Source organism: Apis mellifera, linkage group LG7 (genome assembly GCF_003254395.2).
Source record: "Apis mellifera strain DH4 linkage group LG7, Amel_HAv3.1, whole genome shotgun sequence".
Classification (NCBI taxonomy): Eukaryota; Metazoa; Arthropoda; class Insecta; order Hymenoptera; family Apidae; genus Apis; species Apis mellifera.
This window is the reverse complement of record NC_037644.1, coordinates 7,945,179-7,965,763: the sequence shown is the minus strand read 5'-3', so window position 1 is coordinate 7,965,763 and position 20,585 is coordinate 7,945,179. Positions and strand designations below refer to the sequence as shown.

The following is a 20,585-nucleotide window of genomic DNA, read 5'->3' as shown; positions in this document are numbered from 1 at the left end:
TAATAAAATGTACCGCTTTTCGTGATTCATAAATCTGCAAAAAAATTTTTGATTATTTTAAATATAGAGATTTAATAATTCATGACATGAATATTTGAAAATGATCTTTATAAGTGAATGAAAATATTGATTTGGCAATATTTTATTATATTGCCAGATAGAAAGATAAATACATATCGAATTTAAAAAAAAAAATACATATATAGTTTCGCATAAAATAACGAAATTTGTAATTTACCAAGAATAAAAAAATATTCATGAAATAGATATGATAATTGATAATTCTATTATAATAATAAAATTGAATATTAATATTGCATTAAAATGTATTCAATACCAACAAAAGTGATTTCAAGTCAGAGCTTCTGGCCGAACTATTATCTCTATAACAATTAAAAAACATTTATCTTACTGAAAGGAAAAATTGCTTTTATACATTTTTATACAGTTTTAAAGAAAATAAGTAGTTAATTCGAATTAAATTGAAATCTGCTAAATAATTAACTTTTAATCTTACTTTTTTTTATTTTAAAATTTGATTTTTATCATTTAAAATTATTTAAAAATTTTATTTTAAATGAAGAATCTTGAAATATATTGTATGCTAGATTTAAGAAATAAATATTGTTTACAAAAACGCTTATAAGATCTTATTTCTAATAGAAAGGAAGTAAAGTTTTTCTCATGATATTAAAGAAGACAACAGGAAGACTACACAGTCTTTTAATGTTTTTGGTTTTTAAATATGGAAGAATTGTGAAAATTTTTTTGGAACGAGTTATTTTATTAAATCATGATGTTATTTTACATCAAAAAAACAATATTATAAAACTGCAATATCTTAGAATTGTCCTTGATTAAATTTCAGAATTTGTTTAAATATATAAAAGTAAACATATATAGAAGAATCTTTGTCTTAATATGAAAATTTAATAAATTATATTATATTTTACAAAATAGGCTAGGAAAATTTAGCGGTAATGTAATGTATATGAAGAATTAGCTAATTTCGTTGTGCTTGATACATGAAATATTTATATTTCAAATACTTTTTTAAAGAATTTTATTATTATAATAATTATATCGAATAAATTTTCTTCAATCTTTAATATAATTTATTTATTATAATATCTCGATCATGTTTTCCATTGTGCTTCCTATTATATATATATATATTATAGAAAGAGTATAAAATAAACAAACTTCGTTATATTATGATAAATTAATCTTATGGTTATATAATATTATGTAGAATATATAAAAAAAATTATATGAATTAATAACTAATATAGAAAATAATAAACTTTACAAAATTTAAAATAATAATTTTATACATAGAATAATTACAATAATTATATATTTAATATTAAATTTATAATGAATAGATATTTTCATTCGCAAAAAAAATTAAAATTTCTAAAAAAAAAAAAAAAAAAAGATTCTTTCAAAAAAATCTTTGCAAAAATTTATAAGTTTTAAGAAATGGTAAATAATAATAATTTATATTTTAGATTTTTTTTAATATCTTTTGTCGTTTATAGTTTATAAGTACTTAAATAAAAGAGATAATTTGAATGAAGGATTGATTTCTTTCTTAAAGTAAAAAATAGCACAAACAAATTATAGCTAGATTCTTAGATAAGTCTAATGAACACTTATGTAAAATTTCATCAAAATTAGCATGTATTAGTCGCCGACATTCCCTTGTAAATTACATTCTCTCACTTTCACTTTCTCTTTCTTTTTCTCTCTCACTCATTCAATCTATCTCTCTCTTTCTTTTTCTTTCTTTCACTTTTACTATCATTTTTTCTCAGTTTGAGAGAATACACATTTATTTCCTCTCTTTCATTGGTCATTCATTCTTTTTAATTACACACTCTCACTGAAAACCAAGCAGTATTATTATTATTATTAATATTATTATTAATATTATTATTATTAATATTATTAATTATTATTATTATTACTATTATTATTCAATATTATTTGTTATTATCTCTTAATATTATATTTTATTCAATGTATTTATATATTTTTTCTTTCATATAAACTCAATGTTTCAACCAAAGTAGGTATGACATATGCTGCCCAGTGTGCGTGCAGTGTTAGCAATATCAGGGTTAGACATTCAGATTATGCATATCTAAATGTCACACCCTAATTCACTAATTTGACTAACACTGTAAAGTTTATTGTGCAAGTATTCTCTAGGTTTATGCAAAGCAGTTTCTATCACCTTTATATAAATGTTCTTTCCTTAGAACATTAAAAGGTGACACAAATAGCAATTTATTGAACCATTAGAGAATACAAGCAGTGGGCAGCGCGCTAGCCAGCATGAGCGAGCGCAGGCAGTGAGCAGTTCATACATACACTGTAATGTGGATACAATGTGAACTAGGGCCACATGTTCTTAAACCATGTCCCTAGCTACACAATGCTGTGTCAATAAGCGAGGGCTGGATGAAAGGAAAAGTATCATGATAAGACTTTTACATCGTTTGTAACTTGCAGGATTATAATTGTATGGTATGAGATCGCAGCCCTCACATTCCGTACACAGCCTATGGAGAAAAAAGACAGCAGAAGAATCTGCAACCTTTCAGCTCCTAATTACCTAAAATCACATCAAACAGATGTTTTCTAATAATTTCTTAATATTGAAGGGTGGTAAAGTTTCCTTCTTGGTTTTATGTTGCTTCTTTCAATGCTAACCTATTTTTCATTTTATATATTATATATAACAATATTTATACGATGAATTATGAATTTGAGTCACATGCAGAAAAAATTTTTACTTGCTTCTGGCACAGATAAAAAAACACTTTGGCTTTTTGCATCTAAGAAGGGACTGCAATAAAAACACCACACTAGTAAATGGCACTAGAATTGCTCTCACTTGTGTCACTGACTATTTGTGATTAAAAAGTATTTGTCCTTCTTCTCTTCAGTTTCTTGCTGAGATCTCTCGATTTGAGATGAACACTTGGACAGACATTGTATCGCATGGCTGCACTCTATCTTATATGTTTATTTATGTGTTGCTCGTGGTATCATTATATAAAAATTAGACGATTACGCAGTCAGCCAGGCATGATTGACTAAACTAATCTATAAAAAGGTAATAAATTCAACAAATAGAGTATGAAACTAAATCAATTTGTTGGTATTGACAGTGAGAAGGTTAGGAAAGAACGTATAACGCTCAGATTTAGGTCCATATTTGTTCATCGCTGTTACCTCCGTTATAAATTTTACTAATCAATAGTTGGTACACTTGTAATGGAGCAGCGACAATGTTGATGGCACCATAAATTACTGTTCATTTTCTGCTTTTTTCGTCTCTTCTCCATTTCTAACTTAATAGAGTTCACACTGATACCTTGGTCAGGGTATAAGAAAAATTCTTAAGTCCATCCTGAATTTTTTGTATTGCCATCTAAACCAGATTATATTCTTTTAAGTTTAATTGTAGAATGGTGTCTTTCACTGCTGCAAATACAAATCTGATGTTTTCTGTATCTGTAAGAGAAAACAGAATTAACATATATAACTTCTTTTAAACAATAAGAAATATGACTAATGAATTAAATAAACAAAAAATATTGTTAATCATTTTTTTATGAAGATTTTTTTTGTAAATATTAAAATTTTCCATAATTAATATTTTTTATTGAATAAAAGTATAATAATACACTGAACTTACCTTTAAATTAATGATAAGCTGATGTTGATAGACATGCACATGCAATTTTTTTTAATGTATAAAAAAGTATATAATATAATATAAGAATTCATATTATAAGAATCATTTATTAAATTTTACATTAAATGAAATATATTTATATTGTTTAATGATATATTTAAATTAAATAACTGAAGCACATAAATTTATAACAATGTTTATCAATATCATAATTATTAATTGAACATAATAAATTACAGAAGTTACAATTAATTACAGAGATCTTATAAAAGTATATATAAAAGAACAAAAATTTATATGTAATGCAATAGTTATATGCCATTAAAGAACAAAGTAGATTATATACTTCCACAAACATATTATTATTGTATTTACTTAATTATCTTTTGTTATAAACAAATTAATAAATTAAATTATTATTAAAAGAATTCATAAAATTATTAGCATTTTTCAGAATAAAATAAATTTAATGTTAATTAAATTTGCTTTTTAATTAAATTTAAAAAGAAATTATAAGCAAACATTCAAATTATAATCATGCAAATAAATATGATCCATATAATTCAAGCATTAAAATTTTGTGCAGAGCATTATATTTCTTCCAATATTAAAAGTGACACTTATAAATTAAAATTAATTTGTTAAAAAATTGTTTTAATTTTTGTTTTCTATATAATGTTATTCTATGTAATGTTCTACATGAATAAAATATTTATATTTTAAAATTCTTTTGAATTTTTTATTAAATAAATAAAAATACTTTCTTTTTACTGAAATAATATAATAGTTTAATTATTAAAATTTTACTTGATTTATATTAATAAATTTGAAATACTAATAAATATATAAATTATTTTTATATTTATTTATGAATATTTATATACGATTATATTACTTATATGCAAATATATTTTTCATTGCATTTCATTTTTTTAATTATAATTGAATAATATAATAAAATAATTTATGTATGAGTAATATTATATAGGAAACAGACTGGCGGCAGTTTTAAAATTTTACTACACAGAAAATATTACTCTATTTTCAGTTTTGAATACTTAGTCAAATACAATCATTTCGTAAAAAATCTACATATATATTTTCAATAAAAGAAAGAAATTTTATACATAAATGCAAAAAATTGTTCATAATCACATTAAGCAAGATTGAATTCTTTAAGTGCAGTTTGCATAATTGTATCTTTAACAGCACAAAATACAAGCTTGATGTTTTCCGTGTCTGATGTATAATCCCATAAATGCAGCATGCAATAAATAAACCACACATTGTTATAACTATTAATTTTAAATATAGAAAATCAATCTGATTTTGAAAATAAATATTTATATTATTATTTTTAAATAATAATATATATTCACAAAATATAATTCTTATAAATTAATAATAAAAAATTTAAAAATTTTATCAATTTCTTATACATTACAACACAAAATAGATTGATTTTCTTATAATAAATAAATATTAGAATAAAAATTACGCACCTGATATATGCTGAAGAATATAGGCAACATGCAAATTATCTTACACAACGTTAGAAGCAAAAATAAATGAATATTATCAACTACTAGCAGCCTACCTGTGGCACATGTAAAATGTGAATATATAATCTTCTCAATATCAGGATTCAAGTCGACAAACATCTGTAAAATGAATTCTCTAGCAGGTATGGCATCTCTTTGTGGGCCTGTGAAATATATAAGCAAGCATACGAATTGAATTTACTTCTATTTTTATTCAAAAGTATATTATTATCATTTTTTCTCAATTAAATTATCAGTGGGATATTACTTTAGCATTAGAATAAAATCAATTCAAATAATTAGTATTAATGACAAAATTACAAGATTTATTTACTATCTACAATAAAATATTTATTTTAAGAAAACATATAAAATATAACATAATTTAAAAATATAATTAAAGATTTAAAAAAAATTAAATATAGAAATTAAAAATTATGTTTTCATATAAAAATAAAAAAGACAATCTTTTCAAAAAAAAAACTAAAATTGTTAAATTCATTTTATCTTTTTTACTGAATCAATTTAAATTTAAATTCAATAAATAGGAAGGATAAATTATTTAATTAGTTCTATCTTATTAACTTTCAAAGAAACCTTTTAAAAGTTTTACCAATCAGATAAATGTCTTATGTAAGTTTAATAATATATGTTTTCATTTTGTCAGCTTATAATATAATATAATAGTATATTACATAATATCTTAATTATATATTTTTGGTAAAAAATTAAAGAATATTTATATTTATATAAAATGCTTAGATAATTAACTATAAAATAAATAAATTTACCTAAAGGAAAAATTAAATCTAATGATTTATTTATATAAATTTTGTTTTTATATGTTTCTAAAAAAAATTGTATTATTTATTATTGATAAAATGAATAATATTGAAATATGAAAAATAGCTGTTCTATAATACGGAAAGGGTTAAGCTTTAAGAATACAGTTACGATTTTATAATTTATAGTTACTGGCTTGATGTAGAAAATTGTCTACAAAACATCTACAATTTTTGCCAGGATGCGTTATACTTAAACCGACCTGTCGCACACGTGAAGTGAGAGTAGCACATGCGGTCAGGATCAGGATTCGAACTAAGATACACCTGTAAGATGAATTCCCTGGCTGGTACAGCTTGCTGTTTAGGGCCTATACCATAAAACTTATTCATTTACTAACAATCAATTGAATAATATATTCCAAAGCAATATGAAATAATTATAAATCTGATCCTCTAAACATTTATTGACAATTCATCCTAAGGTGTTTTTCATTTAATATTTTGTAATATTTAAAGGGATATAGATACCTTTTATAATTATTATTTTATAATGAGTATTGGATAAAAAATCACTTTTATCACTTTTATCACTTTTAACAAATACAAATTACAATATTGAATTAATTCATAAAAATATAAAAAAATATATTTAATAAATACTTTTTTATCTAAATGTTTTTGTACAGAAAATATTACATAATATAAACATAATATTCAAAAAAAATATATATTTTATAAAATATTTTATTAATAAGTTATTTTATTAATAATATATTACTTCCTAATTTCTCCATATTCTTAATAAATTTTTATTTTTTATTTTATTTAAAAAAATTTAGATCAAATAAATTTTTTGAAACAAAAAAATAATTCAAGATTTAAATTGTTTTTAAAAATTAAATATCATTTAAACAAAAAATTTTTCAATATAAGTTCCTCAAATTATATTCCGAGATTTATTCAGAAAATAATATTATAAAGTATTATTAAATATTATCAATACTTTTAATATTATTTATCTTATTTTATCTATTTTAAATTATCTAATTTTTTTAATTTGTATCAAAAAATCATTGCATCTTTTGAATTATTAATAGAATATGACGTAGAATAGAAGATTTATGATCACGATAATAATTAAAGATATTTTATATGTAATAATATGATACTTTGTATGTATAATAATGTAACTGTTTCAATTTTTGTTAGTTTAATTTGTATATATAAATTTGTAAATCTTATTTATATAAAATACAAATATATTAACTATAATTAATTATGCAACTTTTTTGATGATTATTTATATTGCATAAAATAATATTTATTTGCATAATGCAAAAAAGTACGTGAAAACTAGCAATTTTCATTAATTGTTAAGTTTTGAAATATATTTGTATAACATTTTCTATTAAAATTATCTGAATCAACTAATAAATTTTTATTTACGAGTGATGATACATCTAATATTTCATAAATAAATTGCGGATGTTTATGCAAATTTAAATTTTTGTGAATTGTGAATATAATTATTAAAAATATAAGTATTAAAATAAATATCTGTTTCATTAAATAAAAATAAATAAATACTTGTTTTATTAAATATTAAATATATTTACAAGATATAAGAAAAATATTTTAGATATTTTCTATTTTTAACTTATAGTATTATTTTAAATATTTTATAATTTTTTATATTATAAGCATTATCTAGATTTTTGGATATTTTCCATAAATATCCGCAGTTTATTCATGAATCTAAATTATTAATGATTTTCTAAAAGAAATATTAATGTTATATACCTACCATTATATTCCGGGAAATAGTCAACAAGATGAGAATACATAATCTTCTCTTCTAGCAAATCTTTCTTGTTTAGGAAAAGAATAACAGAGGACTGTTGGAACCAAGGATATGTAATAATTGTTTTGAACAATGCCTTACTTTCTTCCATTCGATTCTGAAAAATAATAATAATAATAATAATAATTTATATTATATTAATAATTTTATTATCCATAGAAAGAATATAGAAAATAAAAAATAAATTTTTAATAATGATATAGTTACCTCATTTTCTGACTCAAACAAAATTTGATCATATTCACTTAAAGCTACTAAAAAGATAATAGAAGTAACATTTTCGAAACAATGAATCCACTTCCTTCTTTCTGATCTCTGTCCACCGACGTCTACCATCCTGTAAAATAAATATTATTTTTATAATATTATTCAAAATTTAACTTATCTTATTAATATATATATATATATATTTATATAGTGCTACATGTTAATAAAAATAAATTCTATTTTTATCAATTACTAAATACAATTTATAAATTCTATTTTCAAATATCATAATTAATATCACTGACATAATTATTAATTAAAATATTTACAAAAATATACTTTGTGAACATAAATTGCATGAAAAAACATGCAAACGATAAGCTGTTCCAAGCAAATGAAAGATAGAAATTGAAAAAGAAAAAAGAAAAAAAGAAAAAATCAATATAATATATATTAAGAAAACATAATTTTATTCTTTTAAAAAAATATATATTTTTATAATTACTCACCTTGTAAACGTATTCTAAGATACAGGTTATTATTATTTATATCTACTACTATTATTATATTATTATATTATTATTATAATTACTTTCTACTATTACTTTAATTACCACCTTAGTACATCTAAAATATTCTGAATATCTTTTACAATATTCATGTAATAATTTTACGTATAAGAGAATGTCAATACTATTACAACAGATTAGAGTAATAACTTAAAAAAAATGTAAATAATCAACAAAAAGAAGCAGTTTCACATAATATATTAAAAAAAATATATATATATGTGTATACAAGATAGTATAGAATAAAATAAACCAATTTTCTATTCTTTCAAAAACACACAGATATTTTTCATACTGATCCACATACTCCAAGTTAGTGTAGTAATAATAAATTAGTAAAGTATACATACTTCTAAACGTATAGTGAAGTTTCAAATAACGTGTGTTAGTACCTAAATATGATGGAGTCCAGATCAAACGGATATTCTATAATGCCAGTAGTAGGAGCTCGAGCCCGAAGAATGTCTTGTTCAGTAGGAAGGAAGTCAGGCTTTTCAATACGGTCTAGGTCACTAAGATAACTGCAAAATAAACGAAGCCACAGTCTGATAGTGCATGCCATGCATGTATTAAAGGTGATTATGAGGAGAGGGATATCGCAAAAAAAACAGCTCACACATGCTCGTTCTCCCTGCCTGTAAGAATTTTCGAATATTGCAAAAGTTCATTGATTTGTTCTTACAGTTTTATGACATCCAACCGATAAATTTACATTTTCTGCTCCTATCATTACATATTAAATGGAGAGAAGAAATTGTATTCTTTATTTCAAGAAGAAGAGAAAACTTGAATAATGAAAATATACATAATGTAATTAAATATTTTATCCCAATTACAAAAAATACACGAGACAAGTTTGAATCTGATTTTTAAGGTTGAGACAAGTCATAAAACCCCGGAGGGATCAATGGAACCTCGCCGAGACATCACCGACGAAAGGAAAAAGAAAAATGTAACAAATGATGGATTTTCAATGTACAAATGTGAGATCGATGAGTCACAAACGCATGCAGCCACGATGCAGAAAGAGTAGTCCAATGTAGTAGTAATAAGTAGTAAATCACAGGCACAGGCAGCGTCTTCTTTCTTTCTTTGCATGGCGAGACATACCTAAATCGAATTTCTTCCAAGTCAAATGGATATTCAATTATACCAGTAGTGGGTACTCTCACGCGAAGAATGTCCTGTTCTGTTGGGAGGTAGTCCGGTGCTGCGACTCGATCTATCTCCAATAGGTAACTGAAACATTATGCTCTCAATACCTGGTACGGCGGGAAATCGATTCATTCTCAAATCGCTCGTTGGACAAATTATAAACCAAAAATCGTATATGTATGACACACTTACGCAAATTACCTACGAATGAATCGAGAATTTTATGAAACTTAAACATTAATTTATCAAGAAATTCGAACAAATATCTTTAATAAAATATTTCTAAAAGAAACAATTTAATTTTATGCAATTATACGAAATACTCGTAATTAATTGCATTGTCTCGCCTCGTCAAACCTGTACCTCTTCTTGGTAATCGCGTTTGAGAATTGGTTTAGCTGTGCATTTGTGAGAAATTATTAATTGAACGATGGCATCGAGGTGGTATGAGGTGAAAAAAAAAAAAAAAAAAAGAAAGAGCTCTCCTCAGGACAAAATAATATTAAATGCACGATTACTTACTATTTAGCGGAATCTGTGAGCTGATATTCTCGCCTGCGGTCATAACACTCCTGGATACCACCGTCTGCCCATAAATCTTTAATTGCCTCTACGTATGGGCTTTCAAACGTTGTAACAGTTTCGAAGTCCACGCTTCGCACGAGTTCTGCTTTTTCCTACGGATCGGATGGGAAGAACACACACGTTGCACTCCGGTACCATAATTAAACACGGCAAAAAGAAGAAAGAAAAAAGAAAAAAGGGAGCCAGGGTCACCCAGGTTAAAAATACTCACTATATTCGAAGATTCGGTGTACTGGATCTTGAGGAGGTCCATCGCTCGGATCATGGACTGCATGGCCATGAAAATGTTTTGGTACACGAGTTTAATGAACCCCCTCTTGTCATCATCCGAGTAACCAGACCCGTGGATGATTCTCATCTGTTTGATGAAGGTGGATTTGCCGGATTCACCAGTACCTGTAACAAAATTGTTCGTTAATTATTCAACGAGTCAATTATTATCCAGCTAATTGGTGTTTTTTAATTATTTATTTCAAGTTTGCGCGATTTTTAATTAAACTCGATGAAACTGCACTTATTATACATGTGATAATCTAGACAAAGAGATGGAACATTTGTTATTAAGCACATTTCTCAAACTAGTTTACATTTAATTGTAATTAATATTATTATTGGTTTTGATGAAATAATAAAATAAAATATTTCTGTTTTTAATTCTAAGAAAAACTTGTATCAATATGTTAAGAAATATTTTTTATTTATTATAAAAAAAGATTTCACTTTGATTATTGTTTTCAAAAAAATAATTAATTTTATTAATTTAATTATAATTGTTAAAATCTAGAATAATTTATAGACTCTAGAAATTATAGTTCAAACACAAAATAAAATATATCAATCAAAATGAAGTACTAGAATTAAATAATTTAATAAATTTTTATAGGTTATGATGGAATGATATTAATTAATGATTAAAATTAATTAGATTTTTTTAAATCGAATACGAGTAACTGATTTATATGTATATAAATGGTATTTAGAGTTAACACATAAATTTAATTATTGCCATTATACCTCAATTGCACCGTATAAACCGCATTAAATCAGAAACTAATAATTTCAAATATCATTGGTACTTTCTCGATCAAAGAATAGCGTAGAGAAAGTAAGCAATTGTTAACAAAGCGTTTCGCATTCGATAATTAATACACCGATCCAATTAATTCATATCCGTCTCTATCTTGGGCCGAAGAAAGAGAGGACAACTGAAAAATAGATAATATTGAACCGGCATATTTCTATATTGAAGCCGCTCCAATGACAAATATCGTATTACATTATCGTATTGTTAATACAATACACGCTCGAACCGTATTCTACAAACATTACGAGTTATTAACGATTGCGTAACGTGGCTCGTTGGATTGCATATTAATATTTGCATTTGAATTGATCCGTTGCTTGCTTTCGTAAAAAAACAAGCAGAGTGTTCTTGCTTGAGAACACGTGGACCGAGAAGCCGGGCCTCGAAAATCATTTCGAGGCAATATTGAAGCGTATTGAAAACCGAATCGACGTTGGAGCGTGCTAGAATTGGCCGACCTCCACCGACCTCCATATCTTTCGTTCGACAATTTCCGTACAGCGGTCGACGCACGCCTCGTGCTTTTCCGGGTCGCCAACGGAAATATACGAACATCTACGACGAAAAACGAAGCCACCAACCTGAAATGGGAAACGACACCAACAACAGGGCAACTATACCAACCCTTTTTTTCGGCATCCTCTTTCATCTTACTCTTCTCAAATTATGAAATTTAATAGATATTTATATAATTGCAATTAAAAATTGAATTATTTTTCTAAATAGAATTATAACAACATATAACTGTATTTCATAATTCTAATTAAAACTTTCAAAATATTATATATATATACATATATATATTCAACTTATTTTTTTTATAAAAAATGTTTTAGTTTTTTTTCATAATTCAATTTGATAAAATTATCTCTGAATGTTACAAATTTAAAAAATTTGTCTTTTTATGCATTTTTTTTCAAGCAATATAATTGTTAAAAAGAGTATAAATATAATTATTAGTGATAATTTCGTGAAAATTTTGGAAATTAATTAATATAAATTTTACGAATCAAATTTTTGAATTTCGCAATGAAATTTGATAACCATGTAATAAATCATTATTAAAAACTAACTAACTATTTTTCGTCGCAACTAGTATCATTTCTTTCCTTCTTTATTGCTAATAATAACGCCGACATTAAATAGGTTGCAAGTCGATTAATTCGACCCTTATCGGATCATACGCTCGGAAGTGTGCAAATTAATTTTTTCCGCAACGAACTACTCGAGGTATTTAATCAACCATAAGTGAACTGTTCAATTTGATAATCCATAAAATTCCTTTCATCGTTCTTATCGCAAGTTTGTAAGAAAGCTATTCTCCTACTTTTCTTACCTTCACTCCGCTTTATTCCTTTCTCCAACAATAAGTTGCAACATTTTTTCGACTTCACTATCAAGTATTTCGAATTAACCAATTTTAACTAAATCTTAAAAATCGATACTTTGAAAAAATGTTCCTTTTTTTTTTTTTTTACTTGGAATCTACGAATCCTTATTTATAATCTATTAAATCACATATTTGTAAATTATAATTTCAATAATTCCAACTTCAGATCAAGAAATAATATAAAATATACGTAAGAATAACGAAATCTTTAATATAAATCTCTACTTGCCGCAAAAGTACATATGAATTCGGCGAAAATTAAGTTGAAATTAAGAAAGAGAGATCAAAAGAGAAGAATGAGGAGATAAAGAGGGGAGAAAAAAAAATGGAGGAAAGAAAAGCGAAATCGATCCAGCTCTAAGAGAATTAGACAGCGGAGAGCCGGGTCACGCGCTCGATTCTAATTGTACCTTTTAGCTTTAGGGCTCTTACCCGTTCCTCCCGTTGCGAGGAGGAACAATAACACTTGCGCGCGGATGTGTACGTCCCTGAGCATGGTGGGGCGGCAACGCTGGAAACGCGAGGGTGGGGGGTGGCTTAACGGTAGCGGTAGTAGTGGCGGCAGTGGCGACAAAGGAGGACGCGCAGGTGGTACACACGGGGGAAGCGACGGCGCCAGCATCGCCCCTCGCGAAATCATGAATGAAAACGGGCGAGCGGCCAACACTACTGCGTGCTATCTTGCAGCCACCGCGTATGGATTTCTCCCTCTCTCTCTGTCTCTCTCTCTCTCGGATACCGGCCGACAACTTCTCTCTCTTCAGCAGAGCCTCCTCCTCGCGCGCCGTCTTTTGTCCGCGCTCCGGAAAAGGCGATTCGCTCTTATGCCCTTCTCTCCATCGTTGTGTGGCCGTTGTGTCGTGCGCAACGAAGGGCACGAGTAGTTTGTACAACGCTGTGAATGACATCCCTCGATTTAAGAGGTTTATTTAGGCATCTATCTATCCCTTCTCGTCCGATGAATTGTTCGAATTGTTAACACGCCTATTGAAAATGAAAATTTCATATCTGCTATCCTTTAGAAATTGGATGTGTTAGAGTTTAGATTTTCTTTTTCTTTTGAATTTTATAGTGCGCGAGTGGAATACAATAATTCAGAAGTTAATTTTTCTAGCTTAATTAAATTACATTTAATTTTTATTATAGAATTGTTAAGAAGTATAATGAAAGAAAAATTGAGTTAATGATGTCATCGGATCGATCATTTTGACGCAATAAATATTCACGTGTTCGATTACCGTAAAAATAACTTCTTTCTAGTCCAATTCTTTGCAGAAGCGTGACGTTAACAATATAATTTGATTCGATTTAATTTAATTTATTACAGTAAAAAATACCGAATTTAAAATACATGCGATTTTTAAATAGATGAATATTCAGATTCAAAATCAATATATTTCGTTTCTAATCATCGATTAGATTTTATTATGATAAAAGGCAAAGAAAGAAAGAGAAGATTTAGAGGTAAGATTTCAAGGTAAAAAAATTTCCTGTGACTTGTAGTTTAAAGTTCCTTTCAGAATGCTGTACAACTCGGAAGTTACGTATTTATAGGTTCTATTTCTGTAACCCTGGGTCTTTTATATATCTAAATTTAAATTCTTTTATTGTTTTAGCGTTTCGAGAAATCTGAAAAAATTCTGGGGGATACTAATATAATAATATAAATGTAATATTACACGTTCGTTTGTTAAAATGTTTGAAATATTTTTTAATAAAAATAAAAAATCAATGGTAAAAAATTCAGAGTGAAAGTTTATTTTATTCCATTTATTTATTTATCGTTATATTGAAATCATTGATATTTTTTTTGTAAGAAAATAAACTAACTTTATATATATTGTTATGCAGCTTGAATTATAACAATTTAAAAAAATTCAACAATTATATATATATTTCTAATTTCTTTAATCCATATTGCATCTTAATTAAATTAAAATATATCCAGTATAAACTATTATTTATATCAATAATAGTAATCAATTTATTTTACTTATAATTTTAATTTATTATACTTTACTATTTAGAAAAAATATGAATTATTGATGTTTAATATAAAAATAGTATTTATTTATTAACTATCATTTTTAAATGAGAGAGAGAAAATTCTAAAATTCGTATATAATTATTTTATAGATGCATTATTATTATGATATACGTATATATATTTTGCTGCGTGTATCAATAAAGTCATCGAATTTAATTTCACGAATTGTATATCGTTATAATTACGAAATATGTATGTAGAAATTATACGTATTGGCCAATAGCATACCATTCTAATGAATAGATTATTAGTCATGAGGACATACGTATAATGCAAACCGCTAACAAGTAGATATTTGATACGTGATATAATCAGTTGAAACATAAGTAACATTTTTTTTTTCATTTTTTAAATAATAATTACAAGTTTGTAAATTAATCTCTTTCGATTCTACATCGATTTGATATTCAATTCAATGTTATGAATTATGAAAGTGATAACAAAATTGAAAATATTAAAATTCATTAATAGAAAAAGAAAATTTTTCTTTAAATTTCTAAAATAAATATGATCAGCAAAAAAGGATTAAAATAAAAAATGGATCAATTTAAAAGTTTTACACGCATTACTTCGATATCAAATAATTTTTTTTTACAACTTCTAAAAATAATTAACTTGTTTGAAAATTGTTTGAAAAAAGTATAATATAATATATTTATTATCGTTTTTAATTATAAATAAAATTATTTATAGATTTCCAAACTATCGAATTTTTAAAACTTGAAATTAACGAAAATATAAGTTTATTAAAATAAAAATTCCAAAAACAGTATTTTTCAAAATTATTTTAATACTTCGTTCGATTATGCGAATAAAAATTCTTGCCAAAAATTTTATATAAAAAAATTTACTTACTATTTGTTTTAAAAATATCAATAAACATTCGATAAAATCTCTAACAAACATACACTTGCAGCGAGAGAAATGAACGACGATAAAATTTTCTTCATCGCCATCTATGAATTATTCTAACTCGAATAACTCGATTCAGAAAAATTTTCAAAACAATTTTTATCCCGTATATATATATATATATTTATCGAAAATTGTAAAAGTGGAAGGAACAAGTTGGTTCCTCGATGTATATATACGTTGACTTTACGGTCGATGAATGTCGAAGAATTGCGAGTCCGACGGTACGAAGTAGCATGGTAAATTGCTATGAAAGACAGGGCTGCACGAGCCTCGAGCTGGTTTAAAAATAAAGGACACATCATGAAAGGATGAGGGGAAGAAAGACAGAGAGAATGCATCGAATGACTCATGCGAACGAGATATGAGAAAGGAAGTTTGCCCGACCTTTCAGCCTTCTAATAAATGCGAATATCAGATTCTCGAAATATAAATATCTCTTTGGAAAATCTATATATGTAATGGAATGATATGTTTGGAAATTTTTGATCCAACATTTTGAGCCAAGGGATTACGAAATCATCAGTTTTGTAACGGATCAATAAGATATTGAAGAAACGTTACATACATATAATGTGAAATTTCATATAAACTGTATGAAATAAAAATAATTTTAATATATTACTACCTTTCTTATTAATTTAGACGATATTATATTCGTTTATTTTATAATCAAACGTTAAAATTACAATACGCATAAAAGAATTATTTAAAAAATATTTTTTTATCATTTTCATTTAACGTTTGTTAAAAAAAAATTTTCATAAGAAAGAGAGAAAAGAAATTATTCTAAATAATATATCCTATCATTTATTCATGCTATTATTGCAGACAGCCGGTAAAATAATCAGCGCGGGATCTCTCGAACAAATACTTTTCCCCTATGCACGAAAGAGCAACACGAAAATGGCAAAACAAACCGAGAAAGACTAACGATAAATGAATAAATGGAGTAGGGAGTTAAAGAAAGTAGAGAGAGATGGAAAGAAACAAGAAAGAATATAAAAAGAACACTTAAGGGTTGTGCAAAGTGTGATATATACAATAATTTGTTCTTCAACGTAACAAAAAACGTAAAGTCATCCTTACTATTTTCTTCAACTTCGGCCCAAGTTTGTTTTTTATATGTCAAAAAATAGTCGGATGTTCTTTTTATCTCGTTCAGACTTGTTCTCATTAAAGAATAAAAAATGATAACACTGGTAATTCCCTGGTTTTATTTATTTTTCTCATTAGTACATAATTTTAGATAAAGATAATCGCGAATATATGAAACGTGTAAAGCATAAACATAAGAAACTCGAAATTCTAACCTCATTTTTTTTCTTTGTAACGCTAATTATAAAGAATGATAGCTGAATGAAAGATAAAGAAGAATTGAAAATTCTTCAGCATTTTCTACCATCTTCAATTCCCTTGGCTTAAATTCAAGAATCGATGAAAAAAAAAAAAAAATAACGATTCTCAACGTGACATAATTTCAACACGCGTCTGGTATCGAGGGATCAAATTACATACTGTACTTCTCTTTTAATTGACTTAAAACCGAACTCGGGAAGAGTGGCGATGAAACCGATAGTAGTGCAACTTCGCGAAGAATCGAGGCCACGAGCAACGACAAATAAGCGCGAAAGAGACAATACGTGCGCGAGAAAGAGAAAGAGAATAGGGAAGAGTGTTCGGTCGGTAAGTGCGAGAGCGGGCAAACATGCTAGCCAGCCGGGCAAACAAGTTAATGAATGAACGAACGAACGAACTAACGGTAGGCGGGGCAGCGGCGTTCTTCCATCGTATATACGTTTTCCGCGTCGGTGTCACCATCGATCCCGGCATTCTCGCTTTAATCGAATTTCAGAAGAAACCAGTGACGTGAAAAAAAACAACGAAAATCGTCCCGCTCCATCGTCTTGGGGACTACGCCGACCACGCGCGTATGCGTCGACGTTCGAACCTAACCTCCAAATCAACATACGTGCTACCATACCTACTCTGCTATTGATTTTGCTCGGATACCCGAGTACCTATGGACACCACCACCACCACCAATGATATCGTAATAATCAGACTATATATGCAATTTCTTGTTTATTACGTTGCATGCTAGTTCGATTGTTCCATTAACCTTTAAATGCATATGGGTATATTATACGATGGCAAACATGATACGTTCGAATATATTTATGCTATTTATTCGATGGAAAGTCCGATAAATTATCCTTTTAATTTTTTTTTTTTTTTTTTTTACGAAAATATTCATTTCGATTCATTATAGAAACGAAGGTTAAAAATTATTAACTTTTGTGACTTTTAAATTATTTTCCAATAGTATTACGATAAATCATGATATCTTGGAAATAAATATTTTATCATACTTGAAAAATGTATCGTTCTTTATCAGAATGGATCGAATGGTTCTTTGGAAATTTATAACCTTAAAAAAATTATTATTCGTTACAAATAACAAAATAAAAATGTCTCAAGAGCTAATAATAGATTGAAATTTTTCGAGTAAATCTTTCTTATTTAAATTCAACACGCAGAGGGGGGGGGGGGCTGTCGGTAAATACACGTGTAGAATTTACCTTGATATAACTGTTCGCACACTGTTATGAAAAATAAATATATGCAAAAAGTTTTATTAATGAAACCATTTGCTTAAATATTTTTTCCTTGAATATTTCACCACCAAATATTTTTTTATCTCAATCATTTACGGAATATTGGCCTCGTTATTTCATACATTCTGCTCGAAGGATTAATTTGTCATTCACAGATAAGGAATTAAAGTAGACAGATAATAAAATACGTTTTAAAAAATGAACAAATTTACATCTGAGAATTTGATTATTAATTAATTTCAATTTGAATTTTAATCGAAAAAGTGGATACCTTGAGACTTGTTATTATTGTTCATTTCACAAATCCTTTCCTTTTTTAAATCCGCGTCATATAATTTTACGATTCGTATACGTAATATTACATAGAATGATGCACGACACATTCGTATGAACGCGATCAGGATTTTAATTAGATGGACATCGAGAATTAGCCATCGTGGTAACGTGTTCGTTACTGAATTTCTACGATCGTATTCTCCGTTGATTAGAACATATTACGCCCAGGAGACTATACACAATAACACTCGATTTAATAATTCATGCCTGTATCCATATACTTTGATTTTAAACGGTGAATTTAAACGAAGATACGGTTGAACCAATTAGACAAAATGCCCGCAATTGCTATGTTTAATTAACGAAAAGAAAAATACTATGTGTATGAAACATGGATCATCGAAATTCGTTTCCTTTGGATGTTTAATTAAATAATTATTATTCGCACAAATGTGACTGCTGTGTGAATTTATGCAGTCAAGAAATTCGACATTCTTTCTTTCAAGAGAATATTCCAAATTATAAAGAAGAGATATTCTAGCAATAATCAATGAACTTGCTGCAATTGTAATTCTGAATACAAAAGCATCTTTAAATAAACGCATGGTACAATTGATATTCAAATTACAATTTATAATTATTCCTGAACGAATTTTCTTTAAAGATTATCAAAAATTGTATTTGGATGCTAAAGCGGGTATTTGGTATCAAATTCATTTATTTTATAAAAACTTAAATTTCATCTTCCATAATATGTTATTAATCCTATAATTAACAATAAACCAATATCCCCTAATCGATTTAATAAAATAGTTACTATTCCAGAAGTAAATGATTTTTATATAATAAATTACAAGACAATAAGAAATCAATCCTAAACCATGTCAACCTAAAATAATTGATAATATATTAGGTCTTAAAATTAATATATATATATAAAATTATTAAATATAAAAAACGATCCATTTTTAATTCTCTTAAATCTATATATATATCTAACTCTATAAATAATAATTATAGAAAATTCGTAGCCAGCCCATCGACGTACTGCGCGAAGGTTTCGAGGGCGGTGGAGGCTCCATCGTCGTCGCCATCGCTATCGCTACCGCCACCAGCGCGAGGGGTGGGTCGATAGATGCCGACGTGGAAAGCAGGAGCGCTTTAGCCGTCCCAGCCGCAGCACCACCGCCCCGATATATTTGCGCGCTACTCTCTCTCTCTCTCTCTCTCTTCATTTCTCCATCATCCTCTCGCTACAATCCTTTCTTTTCTTTCCTTCTCTTTGCGTACCAATTTTCTCGCGGTTTTTATTTTTAACCTTTCCTTTGATTATCCGGATACCAAAGTTCCTGATATTCTACGTGGCGTAAAGTATCGAGTCGGAAGAGGAAGAAACATTTCAGGAGGGTATTTCTTTGTGAAGAAATTACGTTGCGAGAAAAAATTTTAAATTTTCAGAAATTGTGAATTTCGTTCGATAAGGAAGAAACTGTTTATTTTCTCTCTCTTCTTAATTTTATTAATTCGAAGGGGGGAGAAAAATGGGGGATTTTGGAGAATCGCTCGACGAGATAATTTTCCCGATTACAGGCGCGCACGTGTCAGGATTGAACGCATGGCATTAATTATTATGCTGAAATTTAATTAAACAAGTTACAAATTAGGATGCCAGGATGGATGCTCGAGGTGCTATCGCATTAACGTATATAATTACGCGAAACTCGATTGGGGCGCGTCGCTTCGGATTTGTAAAACAGGGGATGCATAATCGGCGGAAAGAATTATTACACCCGATGACTAATTCGGTATCGAACGAGCCGAATTGTGCGTTACGATCACCGGCAGT

The 20,585-nt window shown here is 27.3% G+C and overlaps 1 protein-coding gene across 8 annotated transcripts in view; it reads right to left on the bottom strand.

Moving 5' to 3' along the window:
* Window positions 1-1,775: 1,775 nt before the first annotated feature.
* LOC550818 (guanine nucleotide-binding protein G(q) subunit alpha) overlaps window positions 1,776-20,585 on the bottom strand; it is a 46,946-nt gene continuing 28,136 nt past the window's right edge. Inside the window, exons 2-10 of one of the 8 annotated variants that reach the window (XR_001703733.1) lie at window positions 10,624-10,808; window positions 10,350-10,504; window positions 9,783-9,911; window positions 9,065-9,193; window positions 8,104-8,233; window positions 7,840-7,993; window positions 5,307-5,414; window positions 3,244-3,525; window positions 1,776-3,114 (exon numbers count right to left, since the gene is read on the bottom strand). Coding sequence is in view for 7 of the 8 variants with exons in the window: in XM_016913149.2 (XP_016768638.1) it covers window positions 3,443-3,525; window positions 5,307-5,414; window positions 7,840-7,993; window positions 8,104-8,233; window positions 9,065-9,193; window positions 9,783-9,911; window positions 10,350-10,504; window positions 10,624-10,808 (1,073 nt within the window). In the remaining variant the exon portion in view is untranslated. Of the gene's footprint in view, window positions 3,526-4,690; window positions 4,949-5,306; window positions 5,415-6,295; window positions 6,404-7,839; window positions 7,994-8,103; window positions 8,234-9,064; window positions 9,194-9,782; window positions 9,912-10,349; window positions 10,505-10,623; window positions 10,809-20,585 lie in introns of those variants that run through there. The other 7 variants (XM_016913149.2, XM_016913150.2, XM_006562581.3 and 4 more) reach the window with 7 other exon arrangements.